At 40.5% G+C, this 27,140-nt stretch overlaps 1 protein-coding gene across 1 annotated transcript in view; it reads left to right on the forward strand.

Annotated features, from left to right (window-relative positions):
• Positions 1 to 926: 926 nt before the first annotated feature.
• SIM2 (SIM bHLH transcription factor 2) overlaps positions 927 to 27,140 on the forward strand; it is a 40,453-nt gene continuing 14,239 nt past the window's right edge. Inside the window, exons 1-6 of the mRNA XM_026663909.2 lie at positions 927 to 1,390; positions 13,763 to 13,845; positions 14,940 to 15,029; positions 17,269 to 17,377; positions 20,218 to 20,303; positions 24,739 to 24,938. Of these exons, the coding sequence (XP_026519694.1) occupies positions 1,216 to 1,390; positions 13,763 to 13,845; positions 14,940 to 15,029; positions 17,269 to 17,377; positions 20,218 to 20,303; positions 24,739 to 24,938 (743 nt within the window). The 5' untranslated portion in view covers positions 927 to 1,215. The remainder of the gene's footprint in view (positions 1,391 to 13,762; positions 13,846 to 14,939; positions 15,030 to 17,268; positions 17,378 to 20,217; positions 20,304 to 24,738; positions 24,939 to 27,140) is intronic.

Raw genomic sequence — 27,140 nt, forward strand, 5'->3', positions numbered from 1 at the left:
TCGCTGGAACCGGGCCTTTTGACCGCCAGGCCGGGGATCGGAGACCAAGCCAGAGGGGGGGGGGAGCGGATTTGGCTGCCGCACCCCTCCTCCCTTGAGTTGGGAAGCTGAGTAGAAGCGCTCCTCAGTGGATGCTGGAGTTGCCTCGGATCCTGCCGTGGAAGGAAACGCTCAGCATCCAACCCCCACCCACCCCGTGGGAGCGGCCTTCGGAAAACCGGCTCCTCCCTCGGGAGTTTCGGATTTGCCCGCGCGGCGGCGGGTGGGGCGTCAATCAGTTTGGCCCCGAAAAGGTCCAAAAGAAACCCGGCAAGCCGCCACTTGTGCAGGGAGGGGAGACGGAGCACAGCCAGCTGGCCAATTGTCGGAATCAGAGGAGCTCTGAGTGTGTGTGTGGGGGGGAGGCGTAGTGTCTGGGACCATTGCGCGGGATTTAAGCTTCGGTTTTGCAGGTTGCTTTCTGATCTGGGTCCGGATCCAGAGCTGAATTGGGGGCGAGGAGAGGAGGAGGGGAGGAGAGAAGTAAGGGAGGGGAGGAGGAGGGGAGGAGAGGAGAGGAGAGGAGAGAGGAGGAGGGGAGGAGAGGGGAGGGGAAGAGAGGGGAGGGGGAGGGAAGGGGAGCAGGGGAGGAGAGGAGAGGAGGAGGGAAAGGGAGGAGAGGGGAGGGGAAGAGGGGAGGGGAGGGGGAGAGGAGGGAGAGGAGAGAGGAGGAGGGAAGGGGGAGAGAGAGGAGAGAGGAGGGGAGAGGAGAGAGGAGGAGGGAAGGGGGAGAGAGAGAGAGAGGAGGAAGAGAGGAGAGGGAGGGAGGGAGGAGGAGGGGAGGAGAGGAGAGGAGAGGCGAGACTCCAGGGCGACTCCCCTTGTCCCTTTCCCCGGCGACAGCCAAAAGTGTTAGGCAAGAGTAGGCAGGGAGAGAGAGGCGAAGGCGAGGATCCCGCCGACCCACTGCAACGGACAGTCGAATTCAGAGCTGTTGCTTCGTGGTTAGGAGGCCCCCCAAGCTAAGCCAGCCCCACCGTCGCTTGTCCGGAGCCGGACCTGCCCCTCCATCCCTCCCTCGGTTGCTCGCTCGCTCGCTCGTTGGCTGGCTGGCTGGCCGGCTCTCCGTGGACCCCGAGCCAAAGTCCACACATGCCTGTCAGCCCTCCGGTATCGCCGCTGTCGCCTCCGCCCGGAGGGGCTCGATTATGCCAGTGACGCCCCGCCGGAGCCACCATGAAGGAGAAGTCGAAGAACGCCGCCAAGACGCGGCGGGAAAAAGAGAACGGCGAATTCTACGAGCTGGCCAAGCTGCTGCCTCTGCCTTCGGCCATCACCTCCCAGCTGGACAAGGCCTCCGTCATCCGCCTCACCACCAGCTACCTGAAAATGAGAGCGGTCTTCCCGGAAGGTGAGTGGCGGGAAACGCGGGCAAGAGAAATGGCGCGCTCCCTCACGCCTTCACGCCCTCACGCCTTGAGATGGGCAGGCTATTCAGACGCTCCCACCCTCACCCGGATGGTCCCTTTGCCACCTGGGCAAAATGGCCCTGTCGGCCTCAGACTCGGGACTCCTTCTAGTCCGCTCTGCTGGCTGGAGAATTCTGGGAGTTGAAGTCCACAAGTCTTAAAGTTGCCCAGTTTTGGAGATCTCTGCTCTAACAATTCAGAAGGTCGACCGATCCTGCCAACCGGGTTAAAACCCCTTAGAGGGAACCCAGAGCATCGAAGTGAGGCTTCACTTCGGCTCTCTGTGTGTGTGTGTGTGTGTGCGCGCGCGCGCCTAAGTTTGTCTGCGGTCTCAAAAGTCTTCAGTTGAGACAAAAAGTTCTGCTTTGCCATTACTTCCCCCCCCCCCCCGCCGTTTCTTTGACCTTTAGTAGGATGGCAGAATCCAAATGTTTCCCCAGTGATTTTTTTGGGGAAAAAAAAGTGTTTCAGGGGCAGGTAAAGGCGGGTTTAGGTAAAGGCTTTTAAGGTGAACGTTTCTGACAGCTGATGGAGAAAGGTAAGGACCACCTCTTCTATAGGGAGAAGGTAGCCATCAGCGGACTACCTATGGATACACTGGTTTACGGTTGCATTTAACATTGCCAGTTTCAAAAACCAGAGAAATCTTGTGGAGTAATTTCCTTAAGCTTCAAGACCACAAAATGTATTAACGTTTCCACATTAGTTAGATGGGGTATTAGGAACCACACAATTTTTTTTTGGGGGGGGGGGGGAAGAAACAGCTTATGAGCGTCCCTTTGCTGAAATCACTCTTAGGCCTGTTGTGTAGGTATGGTGAAAAGTTAGAATCAGTAGTGTCTTTTGAAGCACAAAGAATAACCAGATGCCAAAAAAAAAAAAAAAAGAATCTCCCTTGGAATATGCAATATATTTCCTCTGGATTCCCATGAGGTGAATAGGGAAAAGAGGTGGTAAAGGATTAACATTAGACTTGGCCCAGTCGAGAAGAAAGCCCTGGAGGTGTGTAAAGTGTCTGAGGAAAGAAAGGCTAATCCTTGCAATAGATCTGTGGGCTCAGCTTCATTTTCCCCCCACCAAGTAACTATTCTGCCAGACTCAAGAGGGAGGGGAAAAAGGGGGGGAGGAAAACTTCCAAAACGACCGAGACCCATATTCATAAAACTTCCTGACAGCTACCTAAATTTTAAAATATGATTTGCTTGCCTAATATTTTGCTAGTATATATATATATCCTGTCTGTATAACATTGCATGAGATCCTCGAAATGCAAATCCATTCTATTCAGCTTCCCATTTCTGGGACGTATAGAGCCGAACAGGGCAAGGAAGCAGACAAAGGAACAGCCCGATTCTTTACAGTTTTAGTTGGGCATAAGCAAGATTGAATCAGATTTATTCTGGATTGCACTGGGAATAAGATTGGAGCCTCATTCCCTCCGAATGGTGTATTTAACCGTATTGAGCATTAGAACAGGCAAATCTTAAAGGATGGCACATTGCTTCTAAGTAAAAATACGGAGGATCTAAATGCCCACAGAAATGATTGATTACTTTTCCTTAAACCAAATCGACCCCGCAGTTTAGATCCAAAGGTAGTTTACAATTCGGAATAAGAAACGTCGAATTTAATGATGGGCAGGGATGAGCAAGATTGGTCTGAATTCTATTTACTGAAATGTGCTTCTAATATCAGTATAAGTATGAATTTGTATGTAGATAATCCGAGGGCCAATGTGAAAATCTAGTGGAAAAAGCAATGTTCGTTTCCTTATTCTCAAGAAATGTACAAATGTGAGGCTTTAAATAAGAGCTGACTTTTAAGTGAACAACAATTAGAGGCGCACTCCCGTGCACGGTCGGCAAAGGAACTGGATTTGGTAAAACTCGGGCCACAAGATCCCCATCAAAAGCCAAGGCTTCATTGCTGATATATTGCCATAGAAATGGCCGGCGACGCTGTAAATCACGAGCAGGATATTATTGGACATAAAAGTAGGACAGGTCTATTCGCACGACCTCCAAAGTCCGGCACGTTTTTTTTTTCCAGGGAAGCGAGGGTCGTTTTTTAAAGCAGCTGCTTTCAGCCACCCTTTCCGCTGGATCGGCAAACCAAAGCCAGGCACTTGGCGGGGCACTTGGCGGCTTTGAATGGGCAGAGGTGAATGGCATCCCCCCACCCGCCTCAGGGCTCCGGGTCTCTCCTTAAAGCAACCTCCCCAAACCCGGGACCCCTGTTCATTACTTTACTTCGTTTCTCTTCTGAGAAGAGAATTGGGCCGTTTCTCTTCTGAGAAGAGAGTTTGGGCCGTACCTTCCCACTTGGAAACAGGCGAGAAATTCCTCTCTTCCTAAGCAGCCTTAGCTTTCTAACACCTGCCAGCGGATCACAGTCCCTCTCCGCTCTCCTTTCTTCCCCCTGCGAGATATCACCCTGCCGCCCCGTTGTGGAAAAGAGAGAGAGAGAGAGAGAGAGAGAGAGAGAGGGAGAGAGAGAGAGATATTTAAAAAAACATGTTTTAGACGAAAGGACTGCTATAGTTGCAACTATAACATTGGCCCAAGGTCGCTCAGCAGGCTTTGTACCTAAGCTGGGACTAGAAGTCACAGTCTCCCAGTTTCTAACCCGATGCCTTAACCAATACATCAAACTGGCACTCTCCACTTGCATGTTTAAAATACATTAGAAATGCCGCATATATTTCAGCTCCAATTTAAAATCAGCTGATTCCACTAGGTCTGTTGCTAACCCTCTGATTTTACCAGCTTAATGTGAAAGAAGGAAAGGGTTTAGCATAGGAATCAATTCCCAACAAACTCTTAGCTGAATTTTGAAATGCACAGTTTGGGGCCATTTTTAAAACTTGTCTTTGCAGGTGAACATCTCTTTTTTATTTTTTTAAAGAGCAGGAAATATTAAAATCCTGAAAACATAAATCATGGTGTGTGGCTGTGTGTGTAAACTCTCTTGTGCATTTCCTTTTCAACATAAGAAGAAGAAAAATCTTTTGTTGACTCTAAATAATAATTGGGGTGACTCTCTTTGTTGACTCTCATTAATAATTGGGGTGATTTGCAAGCATTTTAACATTTTAACATGACTGCTTCCTGCAGTCTCTTTGCTTTAAGTTTCCAATTAGAGTTACAGATTATACATTAAACAAATAAAATATATACAAATAAGTGCATTTTTCAGAAATTCCTCCAAGTATCTTTATCTACACAGAAAATTCACAATCCAGAAATATAAGAGTCTATTTGTTCATTTGGTAGTCCAGGAGCGACTTCCTCTTAATTCTCCCACTAAGAGATGCAAACCAATTTTCTATGGTAAATTCTGAAATGAGCAGCTGCTAACTTAATAAAGTTGGTTGTGCCACTTGTAAGGAAGAAATACATTGTTTAAAATTTAAAAGGCAGAAGAAGTGGGACAGATTACATCAGGGCTTCTTAATGGGGGGGGGGGTTGTGGACTTTCCCCCTCTCTCTGTGTTTTCAGGATACTAGAGTTTTCCCTTTGTGTATCTGCCACATCTCCCACAATTCCTGTTCTGTTTTGCTGCTTAGAAAACTGCCTGGGTTTCCCCTGGTCAGTCAAACTCAGCCTTTCCTTGCAGGAACTTGATCTATCCTGAAACAGGTGGTTGCTACGGCTGTAGCCCTAAACAAAACCACAAAGAGAAGCGTCCCAGTTGAACTTCATGGGCCTTTCTTCAAAAGCAACCTTTATCAGCAAAAGGTTTTCTGAGCTTTGCTCTAGAGCAGGGGTGTCCAACCTTGGCAACTTTAAGACTTGTGGACTTCAACTCCCAGAATTCCTCAGCCAGCAAAGTTGCCAAGGTTGGACACCCCTGCTCTAGAGTACAAATGGTATCTAACTTTTCAGTTATAGCAATTTGAGGATCTACAGGAGAAACAGTTTCCTGTATTGACAATAACCTGACCCCAAAATTTAGCAGGCAATATAGCTGAAGGATTCTAGTGGCCCTAAAGCACTTCCAAGTCCTCAGGCAGAATTGTTGGCCACCTCTGATGAAAATCAAATAAGGCTCTCTTCTATTTAAAAGAACTAATCTTTGGGGATATAATATCAAGGCTAAGTCTGTTAGCTTGACCTTCTTTCTCTCCTGGATTCTTGAGCTTCTACACTTCGTGGTGACTTTTGAAAGTTATGAATTAGTGCAGGAAGGAAGCAGTGACCAGCACAGATCTAGACTCTAACATCTGTTGCAGTGGTTTTCATATATATTCTTTATTATTGGGACTCTTCCCCTCTCCCCTGCCCTTTCCCTCCCTCCTTGCTTTCTCTTGTTCTCCTTGGCTGATAATCTTATTTTTCCACCACTGAACAACCAGGGGAAAAAAGAGAAAGAAAACATTCTAGAACTCAACTTCTTCATCCCTGAAAGTTGTTGACATTGGAGTTAAATTGTGACTCAGTGAAGCACTGAAAATGAACTTTTAAAATAACCCCCTTCCTAATTATTAAACCAAAAGAGGCAAACTGCTTAATGAATGACACGGAACACACTTGCATGCCCAATACTTCTGCTGCCTAATGGATGAAAGAATCTGGAGAAATAGAAAACCTTCCTTAGAATCTCTCTTGGCTTCCAAAGTAGCAGCTTAATGGTGTCAATGATAAACAAAGAATAAGTTTAATGTGTTTAACAAAAAAAAAAAAATCTGGTGCATTTGAGTAAGCCAATTAGTTTCAGTGGGCTTTGCCTCTCCCTCTCTGTTCCCCTTTCCTCTCTCACACACATATATACAGATGCTACATACATACCCACAAAGACAGATGCACACATGGAGAATTTATATTCCTTCAGTTAAGGGATAAAAAGATTGAATATAAAAAGTAGATAGATACACGGAACTAAAACAGAATAGTAGTTAGTCTGAAACTGCAAAGAGGGAGCCGGGGAAAGCTAAGGTCGAGAAAGAGAAAGGCTGGCAACTAATGCCAAAAATCACAAAAGCAAACAAACAAACCCTTATTTCAATATTGTAAGGAATCGTCATTTACAATATTGAAAGGAACAAGAGGGAAGTCAAAGAAAGGCAGGTCCTCTAATGGGAGCCGTGGCAAGAAGGTGACAGGCAGCAGGAAGGAAGCTATGAAGTTGATTCTGCCTCTGGCTTCCCTCAAAGTACTTCACAGTACTGTTGGGAGGATAAAGTGTGAGAAAAAAAATATGATTTCTTTCCTTTGAGAAAAGCTGGAATATAAATTTTGTTTTATTGGCGTTATTGAAGTAGGGATCAAAATGTGTAAACCTTCCTAAATATGAAATAATGCAAATTATTTCCAGAGATCTCAAGATTGCAATGCTGGAACAAGAAGGAGGCCTATGGCTCAGTTAGGACTGATCTAAATCCTATTGAGAAAGTGGGTTTTAATTCAATGCAAACATTCCTACATCCCTCAGCAACTTAAAGGTGTATGGACTTAATGCGAATGTTCTTTGCATTTGGTCTTTGTATTTCTGATTTATAGCCAAATTATATATATATACACACATATATACACACATATACACACATATACACACATATACACACATATACATATATATACACACACACACACACATACACACACACACACACATATATATATATATATATATATATATATATATATATATATATATATATATATATATATATATATATATATATATCATTTTAATAAATGTAGAAAAGATGCTTAGCATTTGAGCATTCTAGGAAAAAGTGGGGGGGGGGAGGGGAAAACTCTTAAATTTCTTCCTGAACAATTCAGTCCTTGAAAAGCCCCATCCTAAGCGCTACCTTATTCCCAGGCTTGATGTTCTGGGCCCCTTTGTCATGACACCTTCTTTCTCTTTAGGTAGCTCCCTAAATGGCTCCTCCCTGTGCTAGGCAGCAGAGGCAGAGACCACCACCTCTGGTTTTATGCCACTGTTTAAGGTTTCAGAGGAGGAACCTTCCTATTTCTTAGTCTTTCTGAGACAGGCTGTTTTGGGATAGGCTGATCCTCCAAGAGTCCCAAGTCCTAGGCTGCCTAAGCTCGGCCTGGGACGTTATAAATGGAGTTGAACCCAACTCTCCTCAGAGCTTCCCAAGGACACGGGGTGAGAAATGGCGGTTGCATAGTTGGCAAGGCTCCAGCAGCCTCAGCAAACGGAACCGCCGGGACTGCGCGCCGTTCGTCTGGCACCGAAGGAGGGCCTTGTCCTTGTGAGCCACAATTCCCGGCGGCCTGCCTTCTGCCACCTTCCTGCCGCCACCCCCTCAATGGAGAGGTTGGAATTCAACAAGGGTCGGCCAAGCTGCCTTCTGGAGCTGCCGCTGGTTTTTATGCGCCAGGCGGAACTGAGGCGCTCCCAGGAATAGCCTTTCTGAGGAGGCTCTCGCAGGTCATTGCTCCAAAACGGACTGCCTCTTCGAAAGGAGACCGGCGACGCATTAGCATTAAGAGAGGGATTGAGGTGGTGGTGGTGGTGGAAATTGAATTAAAACCGGCTTCAGGTTGGTGAATCCGAAACCATTTTAAGTGGTAAGAATGTGGCGGCGTTGGGTTTCCAGACCAGAAGATCGTCCCCGCTTTCCTCTTTGCACTTTTTTATTCCGTCGTTTTCTTTACAAAATTTTGGCCAGCTGCAAGTAGTGACATTCATGGAGTCACTTGAATTCCCGCTGACAGAAAACCCGACTCATTCTTTTATAATAGGCATTCAGTACTATTAGGCGCGTCTTAGTAGCTCCTAATACGCCAGGAGGGGAGACAACGAGATAACAAAGCTTGCAGTAAAAGCAAAGGAGGAAAAGAAAGGAGGAAAGAAGAAATCAGCTCACTTTGTAATGGGAAGAAATTACTGTGTTGAAGCAGTTGCGTCTGTTTCGACAGCGACGATAAGTAAGGCCAGGCCGGGGATAAATTTGTCTAGGCTTTTATTCTTTCATTATAAAAGGGGGATTTTATAACGAGATCCTCTTTTTATGTGAGACGTGACTATAGAAAGCTAAAATGCCAAGTCAAATCGCTTTGCTTTCGGCTTGGTAGAACACTTTTCGAATTGCAGGGTTTTAAGGGTTCTTTCCCCATTCACGGGATCCTCGCCAGAAATGAAGCGATTCTGCCCAGATTGGAGATCGAGGCTTAGCGAAGCACCTTCATCGCCTACCTCTTCGGCGAGGTATAGGACTAAATGTTAGCTGCGCCACTGAAAATGCTTGGAGCGTTCAATCTGCAAACTGTTTTGATTCTGCGGTTTAGGGATAGCTGTGTGAGGGGATTGTTTTTAAAGTTGTTTTCCGCTCGCTGTGAAAACGAAAGGCACTCGCACAATTTTCTCTCTGCAGTGTGTATCTGGGACAAAAATCTCCCTAGTAGAAACTCATGTAATTGGGGGGATTCGAACAAATACAGAAATACAGTTAGAAAAACAATTCAAATTACAACCACTTATCCTATGTTAGATAAATTCTAATACAAAGAAGAGATTCTGGAGACGGACGTCTCGGTGCTGAACTTAAGCGAACTTGGAAACGTTCTCATTCAATCATAATCGTTCTTATCTCCGAGTAATGTGTCCTTAGCCCAATTTTGCAATGTGAAGAAATCACACACATGCGCCCAATAACAAAAATTCTAAACCGAATGGCTTAGAAAGCTCCACTGGCTCACTTCTGCAGAGACCGCTGGATAAAGTTGCTTTTAAGCCGCCAATGCCATCAATTTAAATCTATTGTTTTGGGGGCCAGGCTCTCTTGAGCTGCAGGCACTTGGCTTCACTGGTGGGATTACAACAGTGAATGCGGCTAAAGGATTTCGGCTTTAGATTTCATCCAAACTTAATGAGTCTTGAAACTCTTAAAAATCCCGCTACAATTACTGCGAAATAATATCAAAGAGAGCCAATCTAATACACTCTGCCGCTTAGCTCAAAGAACAAATTGGTCAGCAGACATCATTTTATTGCGGCAATTGCTTATTTTTAAACAATCCATTTCATTCTCTGAATTGTTCTTGACGAGGAAGGTTCGGCCTTACATTTGAACAGCTGACTTTTGATTGAATGCAATAGCGAAGCAAGATGTAAATCATGGTTTTCTAATGTTTTGAAATATTTCCCTTTCCGGAATGAGACAGTCTTTTCAATAGAGAAAGACATCAAAAGAGAAGGAATACACTTCAGATTCATCTGGATAAAACCTTGAACCAAGAAAAGGAGTCACAAATCAAACGGCGTCCAAATTTTTCTTAAGAAACCACAAATATGGATTTGCATCTCATACAATTCGAGCATGTTTTTTTTCTTAAAACTCGTAGAAAACAGTAAAAGATTTCCGAACTGGCATGTGCAAAGCTCAGGGTTACAATTATTCAAACCAAAGAAATTTGTAGATTTTGGACATGCTAATGAATTATTAACTGAAGTTCCTTCACAGGGGGGAAATTCCTTAAAACAGATAGTGAAGGCAAGTCCCCCTTGTTGAAAAATCTTGTTCGTTAATTAATCGAAGTGCCCTGGAACCCTCCCTATCCATGCCGGATTTTTCTCCTCTTTCCGCTATTTGGACGTTTGGTCCGAAATCGACTGGATGGAGAAAGACTTGTTTCGTTTTATCAACACTTGTTCTGATGCCGGTCGTTTTGAGAATTTAAAAGGTACCTTATCTATATAGTTTTGCAGGAAAACGGAGTTCGGTATGTTTTTAAAAAGCCAGATCGTGTAGTTCTTTCCCCTCCTCCACCCCCACGTTTCTTTGTAGACGGCTCCCCTGTTACTAAAAGGGAGAGAGAAAGAGAGAGAGAGAGAGAGAGACGCACAGAGTTCATGGTTCTGCATGAGCCTGTTTCATTAGGAGGCGCCGCGCAGCCCCATCTCTAGACCGCGGGTGCCTGCCACGCAGCCCTGCAAATCCAGGGAACAAAGGCTTAGTTCCTCTGTTGTAAAGACGGGGTGGTTTAGGCAAGCCGCTTCATCTTCTCAGTCTGGATTAGCATCTTCCAAACAAAATTAGCAAACCCGCAACCCGCAAACTTGTTAAAGTCATGTGGAAGATTAACGGCTGCAACAGCTGAACGTTTAGACGCCCGTTCCTCTCAAAGCAGCCGTTTGAAGCCCATTTATTTCTTCTAATGGTTTCACAGAGACTTGCACCTCCGCAGAAGCGGGTGTGGAATCCTCGTTGGGTTATGGCTTCAAAAGCATCTTAACGGCGGAGTTGGGCACAGCCAGCCAGCCTGGACTTTGCTGAAGCGCATGGGTTTTGACTCCCTTTGGGGAAAACCAAGAGCCCGACCGCCACAGGAGGGTCCCCCCAAACCCTCGGGGGAAACGCCTCGCCATTGGGCTTTCCGTGACTAAAGGGAACGTGCAGGGCGGACTGAAGACGGCTTCTGGCCGGGAATGGCAGGAGAGCGACGGGGCGCTTTGCATGCTGGGAGATGCGAGGGAGCCGGCGCAGGACTGCAGCGCTCCTCGAGCCCCTCGAGCGCGCTTCCTTCTCACTGCTACGGGAGTCCCCTTTGGCTGTTTGGAATCGCGGTCCCGTGGCAACATTTGTGACATACACCACAGCCGCCTCCACTTCTGACGGGGAATGGGTCAGGTCGTATTCCCTTGGCTGGTTTCCGAGCAGCTTTATATTCCGGCCTAATGACCAGGCTGTGGAAAGTTTGCAATTAAACTAAAAAAAATCTGGTTTCAAGAATTCTGGTTAAAATAGATAAGATTAAAAGAGAATTAAAAATAAATACATAAGAATGGGACCCACAAATTATCTAGTCATTGCTCTGAAATAATTACCTAGCAGAAACAAAAAGTTCAAAAGTCTAGGCCAGTAGTAGTCAACCTGGTTCCTACCGCCCACTAGTGGGCGTTTCAGCTTTCATGGTGGGCGGTAGGGGTTTTGTCCCCTACTTTATAAATCACCATTACTGTGGAACCCGTGGGCAGTTAGAGAAAACTTTACTACTAACAGAGATACAAAAGTGGGAGGTAGGTATAAAAGGCCTGGCCTAGGCTGTTTAGGTGGAGATGATTAAACCTGGTGTAGAACCAGGGTAAAGGTGTGAGCAAAAAGAATGCTGTTACTCCATTATGGAATTGCTAATATCAGTTAAAGGTGAATATGTGTGTTGAGGTTGTGAACCTAGGAAGTGAGATTATAAATATTTTTCCCATGTTTGTGGGTAGAATTGCACTATTGTAATGACACAGTGATTGTGGGCCACAATCACACTTCCAGCTGGGTGAGCTGCCTTACTGGTTCTGCTTCATTAAACCAGATGCTAAATCTGACTCCAGAAGAATTTTTTTCAGCATGCTAACAGTTTGGAGATGTGCAGCATTTCATGTTTCAAATATGACAATAAGAATGAAACAACACAAGCTGAAGTATGAGAATCAAATTAGATTGCTGGACAATGGGAAAAAGATTGCTTTGTTCACAGCTTAATAGAGTGGCACTGAATAGCAATTCTGCTGCAGAAGCAGGACATCCGAGGAAAGGAATATCATAGGCAGAATACAAAGAATTGAAATTAACAAAAGGTTTAATAATTTGGGTTACTGCTGAAATCAAGCAACTGTGCAACTGTTCCAAATGACAGCAGCGCTTTTAGTAAAGAGTTAAGTGGGAAAGGGGACAAATAGAAAAATCAGCTTATGTATAAAATGTGTTTAGCCATGCTTATAAAATCTGATTGCAATAATTCAGATAAATGCTAGATGGCAGCAGAAAGGGATCAATGATTGCAAATGTTTTGCCTTATGTCATGCTAGTATTATATCCAAATCAAAACTGAACAAAAGATCCCCACTGGGAACAGACTGTCACTGTCAAGTTTGGTCAATAAATAAATTATGAAAGGCTCTTTTCGATCCCCAAACATGTACAATGTGTCAGCTTGGTCCCCTTTGCCTTCAAGATTTGGCGTGGGTGAATTTCTGTTTTAGGGCTGGAGGACTTATATAGTAAACAGGCTGAGTTCCCACATGCTTCAACAAAAGAAGGTGGGAGGCTGATTTCTGGTGTCTTTCAGATCACAAAAGAAAGCTTACTTCTGAATGTTTTCCAAGGGTGGAGATAGAATCTGGATATGTCTTCCAGATGAAAATAACAAAGTGAAAGGGAAATTCTTTCTGGAATGTCTGTAGAATCCTATGGAACTGCAGTGTTTTGAACCAGTCCACCCATTTTGTTTCTTATATATAAGGACATAACTTCAGAATATAGGTCACAATTTAGGTATTCTTAAGAAACCAGGATGGATTAATAATGGTCTTGATTCTTCAGACAATATATGTGACAAGTGCTTTGCTTGGGGAAGAGAGTGGGATTTACGCTATCCAGATGATGGCTAGTTGTGGTATTTCCAATGGCCAGAACTAGCCTTTTTTAAAAAAACCACATGCATTATTGAGTGTTAGAAGTTTTGGCAGATTGTTTATTAAGAATGTTCTGTAGGGTTGTTTCCCAGAAACAAGTGAACTAACAGCATTTGTACTTTTATGGAAAACTGTGAGGGGAGGGGAGCAGGATTAGGGGAGGGGTGGCATATGGTAGCAGAGAAATATGTGAAGGGAAAAGGGCAAAAAAGATGAAAAACAAATGACTTTACACTGAGGCATCAAACTTTGTGATCATCCTGTTTTTGTCTGAAGTTGGACTTTATAAGGACAAAAAGGCAAACAATGAATCCCCTGAAGCAGTCACAGTTTGAGCAAAGAGAGTAAACCTTCTTGACTGCTGTTGCTTTTCCTATACCCCAGAGCTAACTGAGTCCTGTGCTGGTTTTCCTTTTCGTGGGCTTGTGGATACCTGGAAATTCTGAGAAGGTTAAAAAAAACACCACCTCTTTTGAAGGTGCAATTTAGTCAGGTTCTGTTGGCCAATTTGAAGGAGACTTATGTGTGTGATGTGAAATTATCCCTTAAATAATAACGGAATTCCAAGGAATATGTGAAGGCAAAAGGAAAAGGGGTGACAGAAGACGAAATGGTTAGATAATGTCATCCATGCAATGGAAATTAATTTGGCCAAACTTCAGGAGACAGTGGAGGTCATGGTGGGATTGGGGTGCTATAGTCCATTCGGACACAATTTAGCAACTGAACAACAAGAATCACAGATTTGATGTTCTAGAAGAAAAGGCCACCTAGCCTGTTTTAGGCACAATACAGAGGACTCTCACCTAGCAAATCCCATCATTCTCTCTTTTACACACATTCTCTGTTGAGGCAAATTGGTTTTTAGCCATAGCTTGAGAGATTGTCATCTATATCTTGATTGAAGCTTCTTGATTTTTTTTTCCAGGTTTGGGAGATGCCTGGGGCCAGCCAAACAGGTTAGGCCCCTTGGATAACATTGCAAAGGAGCTGGGTTCACATTTACTTCAGGTAAAATCTTTGGGATGTCTTCTCTGGTAAACAATGGCCTCTAAAGTCTTAAATGAGGTTTTTGCCATGTTTAGCATCTGATACATTGCAATGGAAAAAGGAACATGGCAAGTTTTGTGCCACTGAACTGTGATAATTCCATTATGTTTCAAGCAACCTTTTTTAGCCTACACACCTGAAATACACATCTCAACAAAGGCAAAATATTTGAGAGAATGTGGAGCAACACTGTCAGTCAGAATAGAGTAATGTTTTGATAAGATAAAAAATTAATTTGTACTTTCAAGAATTGAAGCTAAAACTTTCAGCATTCAAAACAAACGTTCTGCCATTGAATTACACTCCTCTAAAATGGCTCCCAAATACCCACTTTTGGGATTGTAATGGAATATTATGAAAAATCACTTTAGTGCTTTAAGGCAATTTTAATTTTTTAAGTTGATTTTATTTGAATTTATTAGACTTGGCATTTTAAACTAGAAAGTTACTTTATTTTTACTGATTATTTTTAAAATCCTATTTGTGAGGCCTCAAACAAGCATTCTGAAATAGATCAAAATAGTATTTTACAGCCATGTTTATAGTTTTCCATATTATATTTTTGGAAATTATAATTTCATACTTTAATAAAATTTCCTAGGTATTTTAACTTTATGTACAATTTTCCAAGAGTCCATTTTTTAAAGAATCTCCCATTTATAAATACTTTCATTTAAAAGACAAAGTCAGAAGAACATAAAAATTCCCTCAAGCTAAAATAAAATTTGTAAAATATGAAAAATTCTTCCAGCCAATTAATTAGGATTTTTATCTCTTGAGAATACCATAACAGAACTTGTGTGGAGAAATATTTTAAACTTTGTCATCTTGATACAGTTAATTTAATTCCTGCCTATGCAAAATTATCATACCTAAAAAGAAAATGATTTAGATGTGATTTTTATAATGAGTGTATAATAGACTTTATCGGGCCAATATGGGTAATGTTTTTTAATATATGTTCTTCTGTAGGGGGAAATTAAAAACTTCTCACAAGGAACTTGACTGTAAATTGTAAGTGGTAAGCGTTTGCTCTATTTCTTTTTCTTTTACAGACTCTGGATGGGTTTGTTTTTGTGGTAGCGTCTGATGGCAAAATAATGTATATCTCAGAAACAGCTTCTGTTCATCTAGGTTTATCCCAGGTAGGAATAAGTTTCTGTCCCTCTGTTGAATGCTGATGTTGGAAAGCATCTAATATTATCTTGCCAGAAATATAGTGTCCTGTCTTGCTTGATTTTAGGTGTTTTTTTTCTAAACAAGCAAAATTGTAGGAGGGCATTGCCAATCTTGTGCTATTGACAAGTAATTAAACAACTCAGTTACCAGCCACCAGCCGGAAAAAAGAACTTAACAGTCCTGGTTAAAATGGAGTATCCATTAATTGTTAATTGATAAGGTGCTTGTCTCTCATGTAAGCTGCATCTATATAACCAAACTTTCTCATCGTTCTCACATCCCCATTCCAATTTAAATCCTGCAGCAGTCTAGACCAGTGTTTATCAAACTTGGCCATTTTAAGACACGTGCTCCTCAGCCAACAAATTGCCAAGGTTGGGAAGCATGCATCTGATGAAATGAGCTGCCTTTTAATAAAATGTGTTAGTCAGCAAAAGTACTACCAGACTCCTTCTGTCTTTCTGCCATTGTAGGCCAATATGGCTGCTGTCCTAAAATGTCAGCCACTTTTATAGCTTACAATTAGACATGCAATCCAACCAAAATCCTGTCTAACTGGAATCAGAGTATCCTTTAGTGAGATAAATGATATAAAGAGGGTAGCTGGAGCTATCTCATTTTTGCAGATCTCTCTGGCATTGTATTTAAATTGCCTTCAGAAGTTGTGGCAGCTTCATCACTGGAAGCTTTCAAGAAGAGACTGGATTACCATCTGTCAGAAATGGTGTAGGGCAGTGATCCCCAACCTTTTTTACGCCGCGGCCCGGTACCGGCATCAGCTGGGCGCCGCGTGCCGGCACCGGCATCAGCTGGGCGCCGCCATCTTTTTGATGAAAAGTGCTTCCGGTGACCTCACCGGAAGCACTTTTTCATCAAAAAGATGGCGGGCGCCAGCGCTTCGGTGAGCTTTTCCAGGTAGAAATGGCTTTCTACCCGAAAAGCTCACCGAGCGCTGCACCGCCATCTTTTTTGATGAAAAGTGCTTTCGGTGAGCTTTCTACTCGGAAAAGCTCACCGGAAGCACTTTTTCATCAAAAAGATGGCGGCGCCAGCAACCAGCAGCCCGGTAGGACTTGTTCCGCGGACCGGTACCGGTCCCCGGACCGGTGGTTGGGGACCCCTGGTGTAGGGTGTCTTGCTTGGTGGGGGGTTGGACTAGATGACCTACAAGGTCCCTTCCAACTCTGTTAAGCTGTATCTGTATTTCTGTTCTGGAAATAAAGAGATAGCATCAATGCAACTACCTTCCATGTTTGAACCTCATACAAAGTCCAGGTTAAACTAACAAGGTAACAAGTATCATTCTCATCTGAATATACCTGGATTTGGGATTGCAGAATGTTGTTGACGTGGTTCAATATATCTTGTGAAGTTGGCATAGTCACTGGTATAGAGAAACTACTTCATAGTTTTGTAATTTACATCTATTGCTGGGAGACTTGCAAACAACTTTTATGTTCTTTAGCACTAACAAATCAAAACTAAATGTAAGATAATGATGGTTGGCTGGATTCAGAGGTGAACAACGTAAGATCTATCAGGTGTGGTTCTCAATGATGCCAACTAACATAGTTAGTTGTAACAACTGGCAGATATAATTCATTAACAACAATTGGATGGACACTATTTTTCTAGAACAGAATGAATGGGGAGAGTTGCAGGTGAATACTTGGTGAACCATTGCATTTTTATATATAACAAGTTTTCTAGTAAAATACCAGTTTTAGTAAAACTGCAGAGTATACCCAATTTTCAAGCCATGTCTTATATCCAGAACTGTATGAGTATAACTAATTTGAAATGCTCAGTTCCTGCTAATTAGCTATAAAGAAGTATTAAAAAGCTGATATGCTTTTTAAACTAACTTTCCTTGTGAAGAATGGGAAAATAAAAATAATAGCTGTATGAAGAATGTTTGTAAAGATTCTTAACATTAAAAAAGAATATTACCAATGTAGATACATACCATAATCTTCAGGACATCTTTTGTGCAATTAGTTAGAACTGCCATAGTTAGAATTAAGCAGACAATATAGTTTTTAGTTAACAGATGCTTTTGTTTTAGGTAACAGCAACTCACATTAGAAAAGATGTAGTAAATTATGTAAATCATACATATATCACTTATAAGGATTTCTGAAGTATCATATTAAAAGATAAGAGAATTTTCAGTAATTCTGATTTTGTTAACTGTTTTTGTGGCAGGTAGAACTAACTGGCAATAGCATTTATGAATATATACATCCCTCAGATCATGATGAAATGACAGCTATTTTAACAGCTCACCAACCACTTCATCCCCATCTTTTACAAGGTATTTCATGAATTACTTAAATGTTTAAATAAAAAGACGGTAAAATAACAAGTTGAGCTTTGTGCTTTTATGCTAAAATCTTGGTATATAGCCAAGGTCTATACTGTAATAGCATCTTTCTTCTTCTGCCAAAATTTGTCAATATTTGCCTAAAACTGATACCGTTTGTTGCATTTATGGCTTTCCAAATTTACTTGAATACTTAAGTGCAATTTTAGGATTATAAACTACAGGTATCCAATAATAAAGATTCTGTTCTATAGAACGATTATTTACAGGATATGAAATTACTAAAAGGGCCACAGAGAAAAATGTATGAAAACACATAAAAGACGGAAGAGAGCAAGAAAGATTGATTTCATTCAATCATCTCAGGGATGAGTTTGTGGTCCTTAAAATGTAATTTCACAGAAGTGTGTGGAGAATCTTTTTTAATAGTCATGTGAAACTTGAGTGAATAAACACAATTCAATATTAAAAATAGCCAATGCCTCTTTTTTATATACCATGAAATATAACATAATAGACCCTTTACATATATGTAGACATTTCATTTTAGAATTGTTTTTGAAGTCAGATATGTTGTCTTTGAATCTCTAAAAACCAGAAAGAGATAATTGAAGAGATACACTTGATAAAAATAATTCATTTTAAAAATTATGTCAGTGACAGATGTGTTTTGTCACTCTATATTGCTATGCCTTTTTTGTTACTTGGGATTTTGTTTCAGACTGGATTTGTAAATAAATATCTGACTTTGGGTGGATATTTAAATTTCTTTCCTGGATTATATAGTCTTCAGATAAAACACAAACCTTCAATTTGATCTGTAGATTTGAATCAAGCTGACAAAAAGAGGCACGGATAGAAATATACCTGTTGTTATTCTAGCTTTATACCTGAGTATAGCATGAAGTTTAAATAAGATTGGAACACTGCTACCTTATAACTTGGGTTTATAGCCAATGTACTGTATAAGTGTATCAAAAGGGAAGGAGAGGCAAATGTATTACCTAGGGCTACACCTTGCAGAAGCTATCCTGTTGAATCAACAGCATGGTATATATCTGGGGAGAGATTGTTATTTTAGAACTATCTAATCTTTAGATAATAATTTTTATTTAATTTTTTTTATCATGTTCCTTAACAGTGTACTATGTTTGATTAAAATAACTATTGAAATACAAAACAAATTACAATTAAAAACCCCAGCACCTAACATACACAAGCACACAAATACACAGAGAGATATTGCCAAGAGAGATTATCTGTTTCAAGAGGGGGACTTTTAACAGATGTAGGCACTTCTCTCATACGTAGCTTAAATGGTCCTCCATGAGAAATTAGTCCCTTTCTGAAGTTAGATGGATAATATGGGAGATTATAGCATTATTTTGCCATGATCTTTTTTCTGATGCCATTGGTATTTTTGTGTGTGTTTATGAAATCATTTTATTTTGGGATAATTTATCATTTCTATTTTTAATCATATAATTGTATATTGCTGCTTGCTCATTCTGAGTAGGGAACATGGGAACCAAATGAGAGGACTATTTTTTACATGAGTACATGAGGTTCTCCCCAGGCTACAGTTAAAAAAGTCAAGGTGATAGATACAATACACTTTGCCTATTTTTTTTATGTGTAGCTACCCCGTGTAGATATATTTTCAAACTTTTCTCCATTCACATATTCAGTAAAACTTTGAGTGGTCCTGGAAGACTTGCACGACACTTTAATGTACAGAATGCAAATACCGTATTTGCCGGCGTATAAGACGACTTTTTTGCCCCGAAAAACATGCCTCCAAGTGGGGGGGTTGTCTTATACGCCGGTATATCCACTGCCGGCTTTCGGAGGCTTGTTGGACGCAGCGAAGGCGCCTCTGGCTTCCTGGATCCCCTGCGTCGCTTCCGCTTCATCCCGCTCGCCTCGCTCCGCCCGAGGCTGCAGCCTTCCCGCTCTTCCCACGGCCCCTGGCACTCTGCCCTGCCGCTGCAGCCCCGGGGATTTCTGGAGGGCGTTTCCGGTGGTGGTGGGGGGTCGTCTTATACGCCGGGTCGTCTTATACGCCGGCAAATACGGTAGTTTGAACGAATTTCTCTGTCTTAGTGCTCAAATTGTGTACATGGGGTCTTATTTTGAGGAGAAATGCTGTGAAATAGCCTATTTGTACACAATACCTAAAGTAGGGAAGGGAGGGGTTTGGGATAATCTTCCATTATACAGCGGCAGAGCTTTTAAATGTACAGAGTAGGATATACTTGATTTTATTTCAAGTTAAGCTTCCAAAATGTATCTCTCCATGATTTATTTGATAATTATATCGGCATTATATCCCAAGATAAAGATAAGGTATAATTGAAATTTTATATGTAGTTATAAGCATCAGTTCATAGCATTGGAACTATTTTAAAGCAAATTTTCATAGGATTATGCTTTGAATTATCCAGACAACTAAGAATATCTAGTTATTATTCCTTATGGAATGTGATACTTTCTACACTAACAAGAATATTTAAATTGGATGTGTATTTCCTGAAATATTTACAATCTCTTTCTCTTGCATATTCACGCTTTATTAAAATTATAATTATAAGTGATTTTTAACATCAGGCCAATAATTAAATTTAATAGCATTTAATTTTGTTGAAATATTGGAATTTAAAATGTTAAAGTATCTTTAAAATAAAACAGTTATTTTATTATGATTTTCCTTATTAAATATATATATATATAAAACTAACACACACACCCCGACACACACACGGAAAGTGGCCAAGGGAGAAACTTAAGAAACTTAAATGTTTGTATTTTAATTATTTATATTTTTTCTCTAGAATATGAAATAGAGAGATCTTTTTTCCTGCGAATGAAGTGTGTCTTGGCCAAGCGAAATGCAGGATTAACAAGTAGTGGTTATAAGGTAAAACACAGTTTCATGCTGTCTTCAGAATATTTAACTTCATACATTTATCTACAGCAATAAAGAAAGGGGAGGCTGAGCTAAAACAATTTGGGGAAATGATATACTGAAACAAAATCTACTGTGAAATTCTCCTCCATTCTGATTATAATTGGGGGATTAAGAAATGAGGTTATTTCTGCAATCAGAAATTCTCCCTGTTCTCTTTCTTGGTGACATATAGGTTTTAGCCTCCTCGCTTTCAATTTTTCTTTCTTTCCACTTTTGTTTTCAGATCCTCACATTGGCTTTTTTCTTTGTTCGATCTATATCTATCTGGAATTGTTTGTTTTTGGTACCTACTCCTTTGTTGGTAATTATTTGTTATCTACATCTTCACAAGATCTCCAATTGCTCCTTTTTTCTGACTTCTGCCATAGAATCCTACCTATCATTGCCTTGAACACATAGGCTGAGAAAGGCATTCAATTTAAGTTCTAATTTCCATTTGGACCAAGAATTCCAGCATGACATGGCTATTTTTCTCCAGTATTCTAGCTGTTTCCTCTATAAGGGAATATCCACTCTTAAGATGCTCCTGTCCTATGCTCATGCTGGCTTGGTTCTAAATTGGTTTTTAAAAAATCCTTGTGTGTGTGTAGATACAAATTCAAATACTTCAGTTTATTGTTTAGACTAATTAATAAAAATATAAAAGTATTTGATGAAGTAATCAGGTAATATTATCCCCTTAGCAGTTGACCTAAATCTGATAGATTGGAACCTCTTAATTGAATGGCTTTAGCTATAAATGGGGTAGTCTTTCTTACTACCCTACACACATTCATATACAAAAGTTTAGATATAAAGTTAAAGCATCAAAATGGTAACATATGAAGACATAGCAACAAACGTTAAAATAAACATTTTTCCTAGATCTTTCCTAGCTTTTGCTGCAGCTGCTCTTTTAGGAAGCCCTTTTCATAAGCACAGTTGTTTTCTGGCATGCAAAATATTTCAGGTTCAAAATATGGCAGAAACATTTAGATTTGTTTTATTTTCCTAAACTACCTACTTTCTTGCTAGGCTTTCTTTACTTCCTTTGACTGTAAACAGAACAGAAATATAAATAACCCCTAGAGAAAGAAAAATTGTAATAACACCCCCCCCAAAAATAAACCATTCCTGCGACAATTCAAAGCATTTTTCATATCAAGGAAGTATTATGCATATCATGCTAATGGGAAAAACCTGCTGTAGCAGCAGACTGTCATTCAGGAAAAGCTGGAGAAAATGTGATTGTTCCTGCCTTTGCAAAGTAGTCAAATTGCAAGGATTGGCCTGGAAGAAAGTTCTCACAGCAGCCAAACCAGACAGCATTGCCTGAACCAACACGACTTAGAAAGTGGAAAGAGGAACATCTGCCTAATTAAGGAAAGGTGATGGGGAGGTATAAGGCAATGAGGTGTGTCCTTGCTCTCCAGAAATGGTTGCTAGTTCTTATTTTTCACAGGGCAACCCGACAGAATAAGCACTAATTTTTTTCTAACTGATTATTATCAAGTCCAGGTTAGTTGATTCTTTTGTGCCTACCTCCAGGGGTGGGATTCAATTTTTTTAACAACCGGTTCTATGGGCGTGGCTAGGTGGGAGTGGCCATGTGACTGGGTGGGCGTGGCTTATTCCTTTTTTTGCACCCCCCCATTTTTTTGGCTCCTGGGCCTCAGGGAGGCCTCCTGAGTGGCGTTTTTGCTCCCAGAAGGCTTCCCTGGGGCCCAGGAAGGCAAAAATTGGAGCATGGAGGGGGGCACACAGCACCCCCCGTGCTCCATTTTTGGGGCTCCTGAGCCTCAGGCAAGTCTCATGGGGGACATATCCCAGGAAGCTTCCCTGGGACCCAGAAAGGCAAAAAACAGAGCATGGGGGGGCGCAGCACACACACACACACACACTGCACACCTCTTTTTGCCTCCTGGTCCTCAGGGAAGCCTCCTGGGCAAAGCAGTAAGACAGCGAGGGGGATCCCGGCACAGCTGATCATCAGAGCAGCTGATCATCAGGAGGGGAAAAAAAGAAATACCTTAAGGAGTGACTGGGTGGGGGAGAACGCAGTCAGCAATGTCAGACATGCACGCAATGTCGCTCATGTGTGATAAGGACTGACTGGGAGGAGAGGGGAGGGGCAGGCGAAGAGGGATGGGGCCAGCCAGGGGCACGATTTGCTCGTTCTCCAAACTGCACAAAATGATAACAACCGATTCTATAGAACCGGTCCGAACCGGTAGAATCCCAACCCTCCCACCCTCCCTGTAGGTGAAAGTTTTCAGTACGATACTTCTGGAACACCAGGATGAAACCCATCATCACTATCATTTCATACCTCTTTGCTCTTTGAAAGAATGCCATTTGTTTTTGGAAAGCATTATTTGCGATTTCTCCTTGATTGGTCAGGTAATGGTGGACATTAACAACATTGCTATTATTCTTCCAAAGCTGACACCTCCATTTATTTAATTTAGTTGTTCTCTGAAGTTCATTTACTTGGATTCCTAAGCAAGTGTTAATATTTTTGACATATGGCACAATTCTATTTCAAGTACTATTAAGGAAAATAGTTTTCCAATTCAATCATGAAAATAATCTCACCATATTTCTGTTATACCTATTGAATAATATGTGTCTTCCTGTACTTAAAGCACATTTTTTCTTATTTCCTGTATTCTGAATTATAAATAATGGCCATGAAATTTATTTGAGTTATTATGATGTAATAAAATTATCATAGTAACATTTCCATATCCTTCAATATTGCACAAATCTTTACCATTCTTAATGTATGTTTCACAATATACATTATGAAACATCTTGACAATGTGTTACTTTTTATTAAAAAAAACTTTATTAAGTTTGCATGTGCCTCTCCATTTTGTATTAAAACATGTAGTAAGTAATACAATCCAGAAACCGTGAACATACATTTGTCTTTATTAGCAAAAAAATAAATTGGAATTTGAATATCAAAAGGATCTATATATATATATATATGTTTTATCATTTCCAAATAGTTTTTGACTGCGTAGACACAATAAGCTATGGGCGGCTTTGCATGATTTTGGTGTTCCAAAGCACCTGTTCAGGCTTGTCTGGTCCCTGTAGGTAACAATGAGAGCACTTTATGGTGCACAGATTGGTTCAGGATCAGCAAAGGAGTTCGACAGGGATGTATTTTATCACCATTTTTGTTCAATCTGTATGCAGAAGTGATCATGCGGATTTTAGATCTGGAACTGCCTGATGTTGGAGTGAAGATTTGGGGAAGAACCATAAATAATTTGAGGTATGCAGATGATACAACGCTATTGGCTGAAAAGAAGGAAGACCTGGAAAAAATTATCTGAAAAATCAGTGATGAAAATGAACATGTAGCATTGAGTCTTAACATCAGGAAAACAAAGATAAGGACAACAGCTGCAGATGGACACAAGATGTTTAAAATCAACATGGAGAAAACTGAATTAGTTTGAGAATTTATCTTCCTCGGATCAAAAATTGTTCATGATGAAATCCTGAAATAAAACACAGGATAACCTTAAGCTGCACTGCAATAGTTAACATGAATAAGATCTGGAAAAGCAGAGATATTGATATAAATACAAAAAGCTCACTAGTTAGAGGAATAGTCTTCCCTATAATGATGTATGGGTATGAGAATTGGACCCTAAGAATGGCTGATCGAAGAAGAATTGATGGTTTGAACTGTGATGCTGGTGTAAGTTATTGTGCATACCATGGACAGCCAGAGTGATTAACAAAGAGGTGCTAAATCACACACACACACACACACACACAAAAACAGACGCATCACTAGAAGCTAAAATCGTAAGTCTACATCTGATTTACTTTGGCCATATCATGCATCCAAATTCATTGGAGAAGGCAATAATGCTAAGAATGGTTAGTGGAACAAGAAGGGGCAAGCAAAGAACATGCTGGCTTGATAACATCAAATATGATACAAAGATGAATATCCAATAAATGAAAGATGCTGCTTGACATGGAGAGCACATACCTATAAAGTCGCCAAGAGTCAGACACAAATGAATGGTTAAAATAACCCAATTGGAATTTGAAAAGCCAACATGAAGCAATTAAATGCAACTATATTGAGTCAGGGTTTTCTCAGTTCATTGTTAATACCAATTTATATGCCAATTTATATCAACTTAATTATAAATTAATTTAACTAATGTTAAATTAGTTAATGTTAAATTAATATCATGCAATATATTTATTCACCATTATCTAAAAATTAAGTTTTTTTTACAGCAGATATTTTAACAAACTGGACAGCAAAAATCAATGTAATAAAAGAGGAAAATACTAGGTTTTGAGTCAATGTTATCAAGATGCTATCTCTTTTCTCCCTCTTTATAAATGTTACTTTTGTCCATACTAGGTGATCCATTGCAGTGGCTATTTGAAGATTCGACAGTATATGCTGGATATATCTTTGTATGACACCTGTTACCAAATTGTGGGATTGGTTGCTGTAGGTCAATCACTACCTCCAAGCGCAATTACTGAGATCAAACTTCATAGTAATATGTTTATGTTCAGAGCGAGCCTGGACTTAAAGCTTATCTTTCTGGATTCCAGGTAAGTAGAAAGTTTTTGAAACATGACTACTCATCATCTTAACTTGCAGAAAACAGTTTAAAACATAAAAGCTAAAACAATATAAAGAAACAATACAATGTACACAAAATTGAAGAAGTAATATTTTCCTTGGATTGATTCAACACTTACATGCTAAATCAAATTGTTTTAATAATTTAACAATAGGTTATTGATAGGAAACATTTAATGTTTATTGATAGGAAAATGAGTTACCTATTTAATATGCATGACTACTTTTTTAGCAGTTACATGAGCGAAACTGAATGTCTTTGCTTTTATAGGTGTAAAAGCACAGTTAACAATATATCTGCCCTCAGAGTCTACTTGAATTCACTATACATTTGAGTTCACTTCACATTGTTCTGAATTGCTCCCAAATTAACATAATTTAGAAATAATGAGGGACACTTCACTCATCACGAAAGGGAGCTTTAGATTTTGAGAGAACCAATTGCTAAATGTTAAAACATTTGAAAAACTAAAATGAATTTGCCATGAATATCTGCCAAAATTGTCTGCAAACTATCAAATATGCACTGTCATCATATTGTTGTATTATTTTGCATCCTCAGTATTTGAAATTGTGTACAACACTCTGTGGGTCCAGTCTTATTTCTAATTACTAACAAAAATTAGGGTATTAAAATTATTAAAAAAATAAACTACAGGGAGATAAGGAATTAAGTAAAATGAAGAAAAATACTAAAACTACTTGATTAATACTAAATCTAAATATAGTATTATATACCTGTAAATATAAATAATATAAAACTAAATGAAAATAAAAATATAAAAACTAAAATGAATTTAAAAAATCAGCAGCTCATTACAGAGCTGTCATTCTATTGCTGTCTTGAGTGAGAGTCCTGTTAGCTGACTTAGGCACTTGAAAAAAAATCATATCAGATAGAGAGTTCTGTCTCCCATCCCACTACTTAATGCATGAATTGCTCATGCAGCTATTTTTTGTATTTCATGTCTTTATGATGTCTTCATCTTCAGCCCACAACTCAGGAGCTTTAAATCATCTTTAGCTGCTCTAGTTTTAAAGTAGCGTTTTGTCTTCTCCCAAAACAATTTCATCATGAACATAATTTAGCATATTTCATTTATAATGCAGTTGATGATGTAGTCAGGATTATGATCTGTCCAGCCTTTATTGGCTGTTTTTAGGCTGCTGTGAAAACACCCCTCCACTCCAGTCCCTTGGGTAGGCATTACTCTCTATGACGATTTTGATGTTTGTTATGAGACAATACTGACTCCTAACTACCCACAAATTGCCCAGTCAGTGCTATCCAAAGCGCATGTCCTTTCTTACATGAACTCCTGTCCATGCAAGACAGGTTGAACCAGGAGCGTGTGGGCAGAGGACCGATGAGACAATTGTTCAAGAGAGGATCAAACTTCAGAGAGATCCATAAAAGCCAATCCAAATATCAAGCTGAGATTCCCATCATAGAACAAAGAATATAAGGTATCTGCAGCAGGGCAACATGATACAAATCTGGAGACAGGGAAGTTGTTCCAACAAGGGGAGGGGGTTTGGAGTATGCTCTTAAATAGAATTCCTGGCTGTGATCAATTAGAAAAGTTAATGTCATTCTTCTCAAGGAGCCATGCTGACCTTTGCTGCTTGGCCCCCTTGAGCTGGTATGTGATTTAGGCCTTGATGGTCTTCCAGTGTCTGGGTCTGACTTGTTACTGCTGGAATCGGTGGCCAGCTGCACTGAATCACACCCATTACTTCTATGTGACTGACAGCCTATTGCCTCTTGAATTGTAGGCTGGAAGTAGTCTAGATTCTCTTCTTCGGTTTCAGAATCAGGAGGAATCCATGACAGCTCCTTTTAGGTACTAATTTTGTACTTTTGAAAAGTTACTAGATCTGGGTAGAAGATTAAGCTAGGAAAAAGATGTATGCTCTGCAGCTACAATATATGTTGCTGATTCTATCATCATTGAATGCATTACAGGCTTGCTTTGATCAACAAAGAACTGGTGTTGCTATATCCCTTTATTGTTTCTATTTGGGTTTTATTAGACAGAGCTTGTTCCTGGTTGATCATTCCCTCTCACTTTATTCCATGCCCCTATTTTATGCATGTAACTTATCAGCCAGGTTAATTTTGCACATAGGTTTAGCACTGTTTCTGTATCTATGACCTGATAGTTGAGCAA

Source organism: Notechis scutatus, chromosome 5, assembly GCF_049901735.1.
Source record: "Notechis scutatus isolate UNSWTSFEM ecotype Mainland chromosome 5, rNotScu1.2, whole genome shotgun sequence".
Lineage (NCBI taxonomy): Eukaryota > Metazoa > Chordata > Lepidosauria > Squamata > Elapidae > Notechis > Notechis scutatus.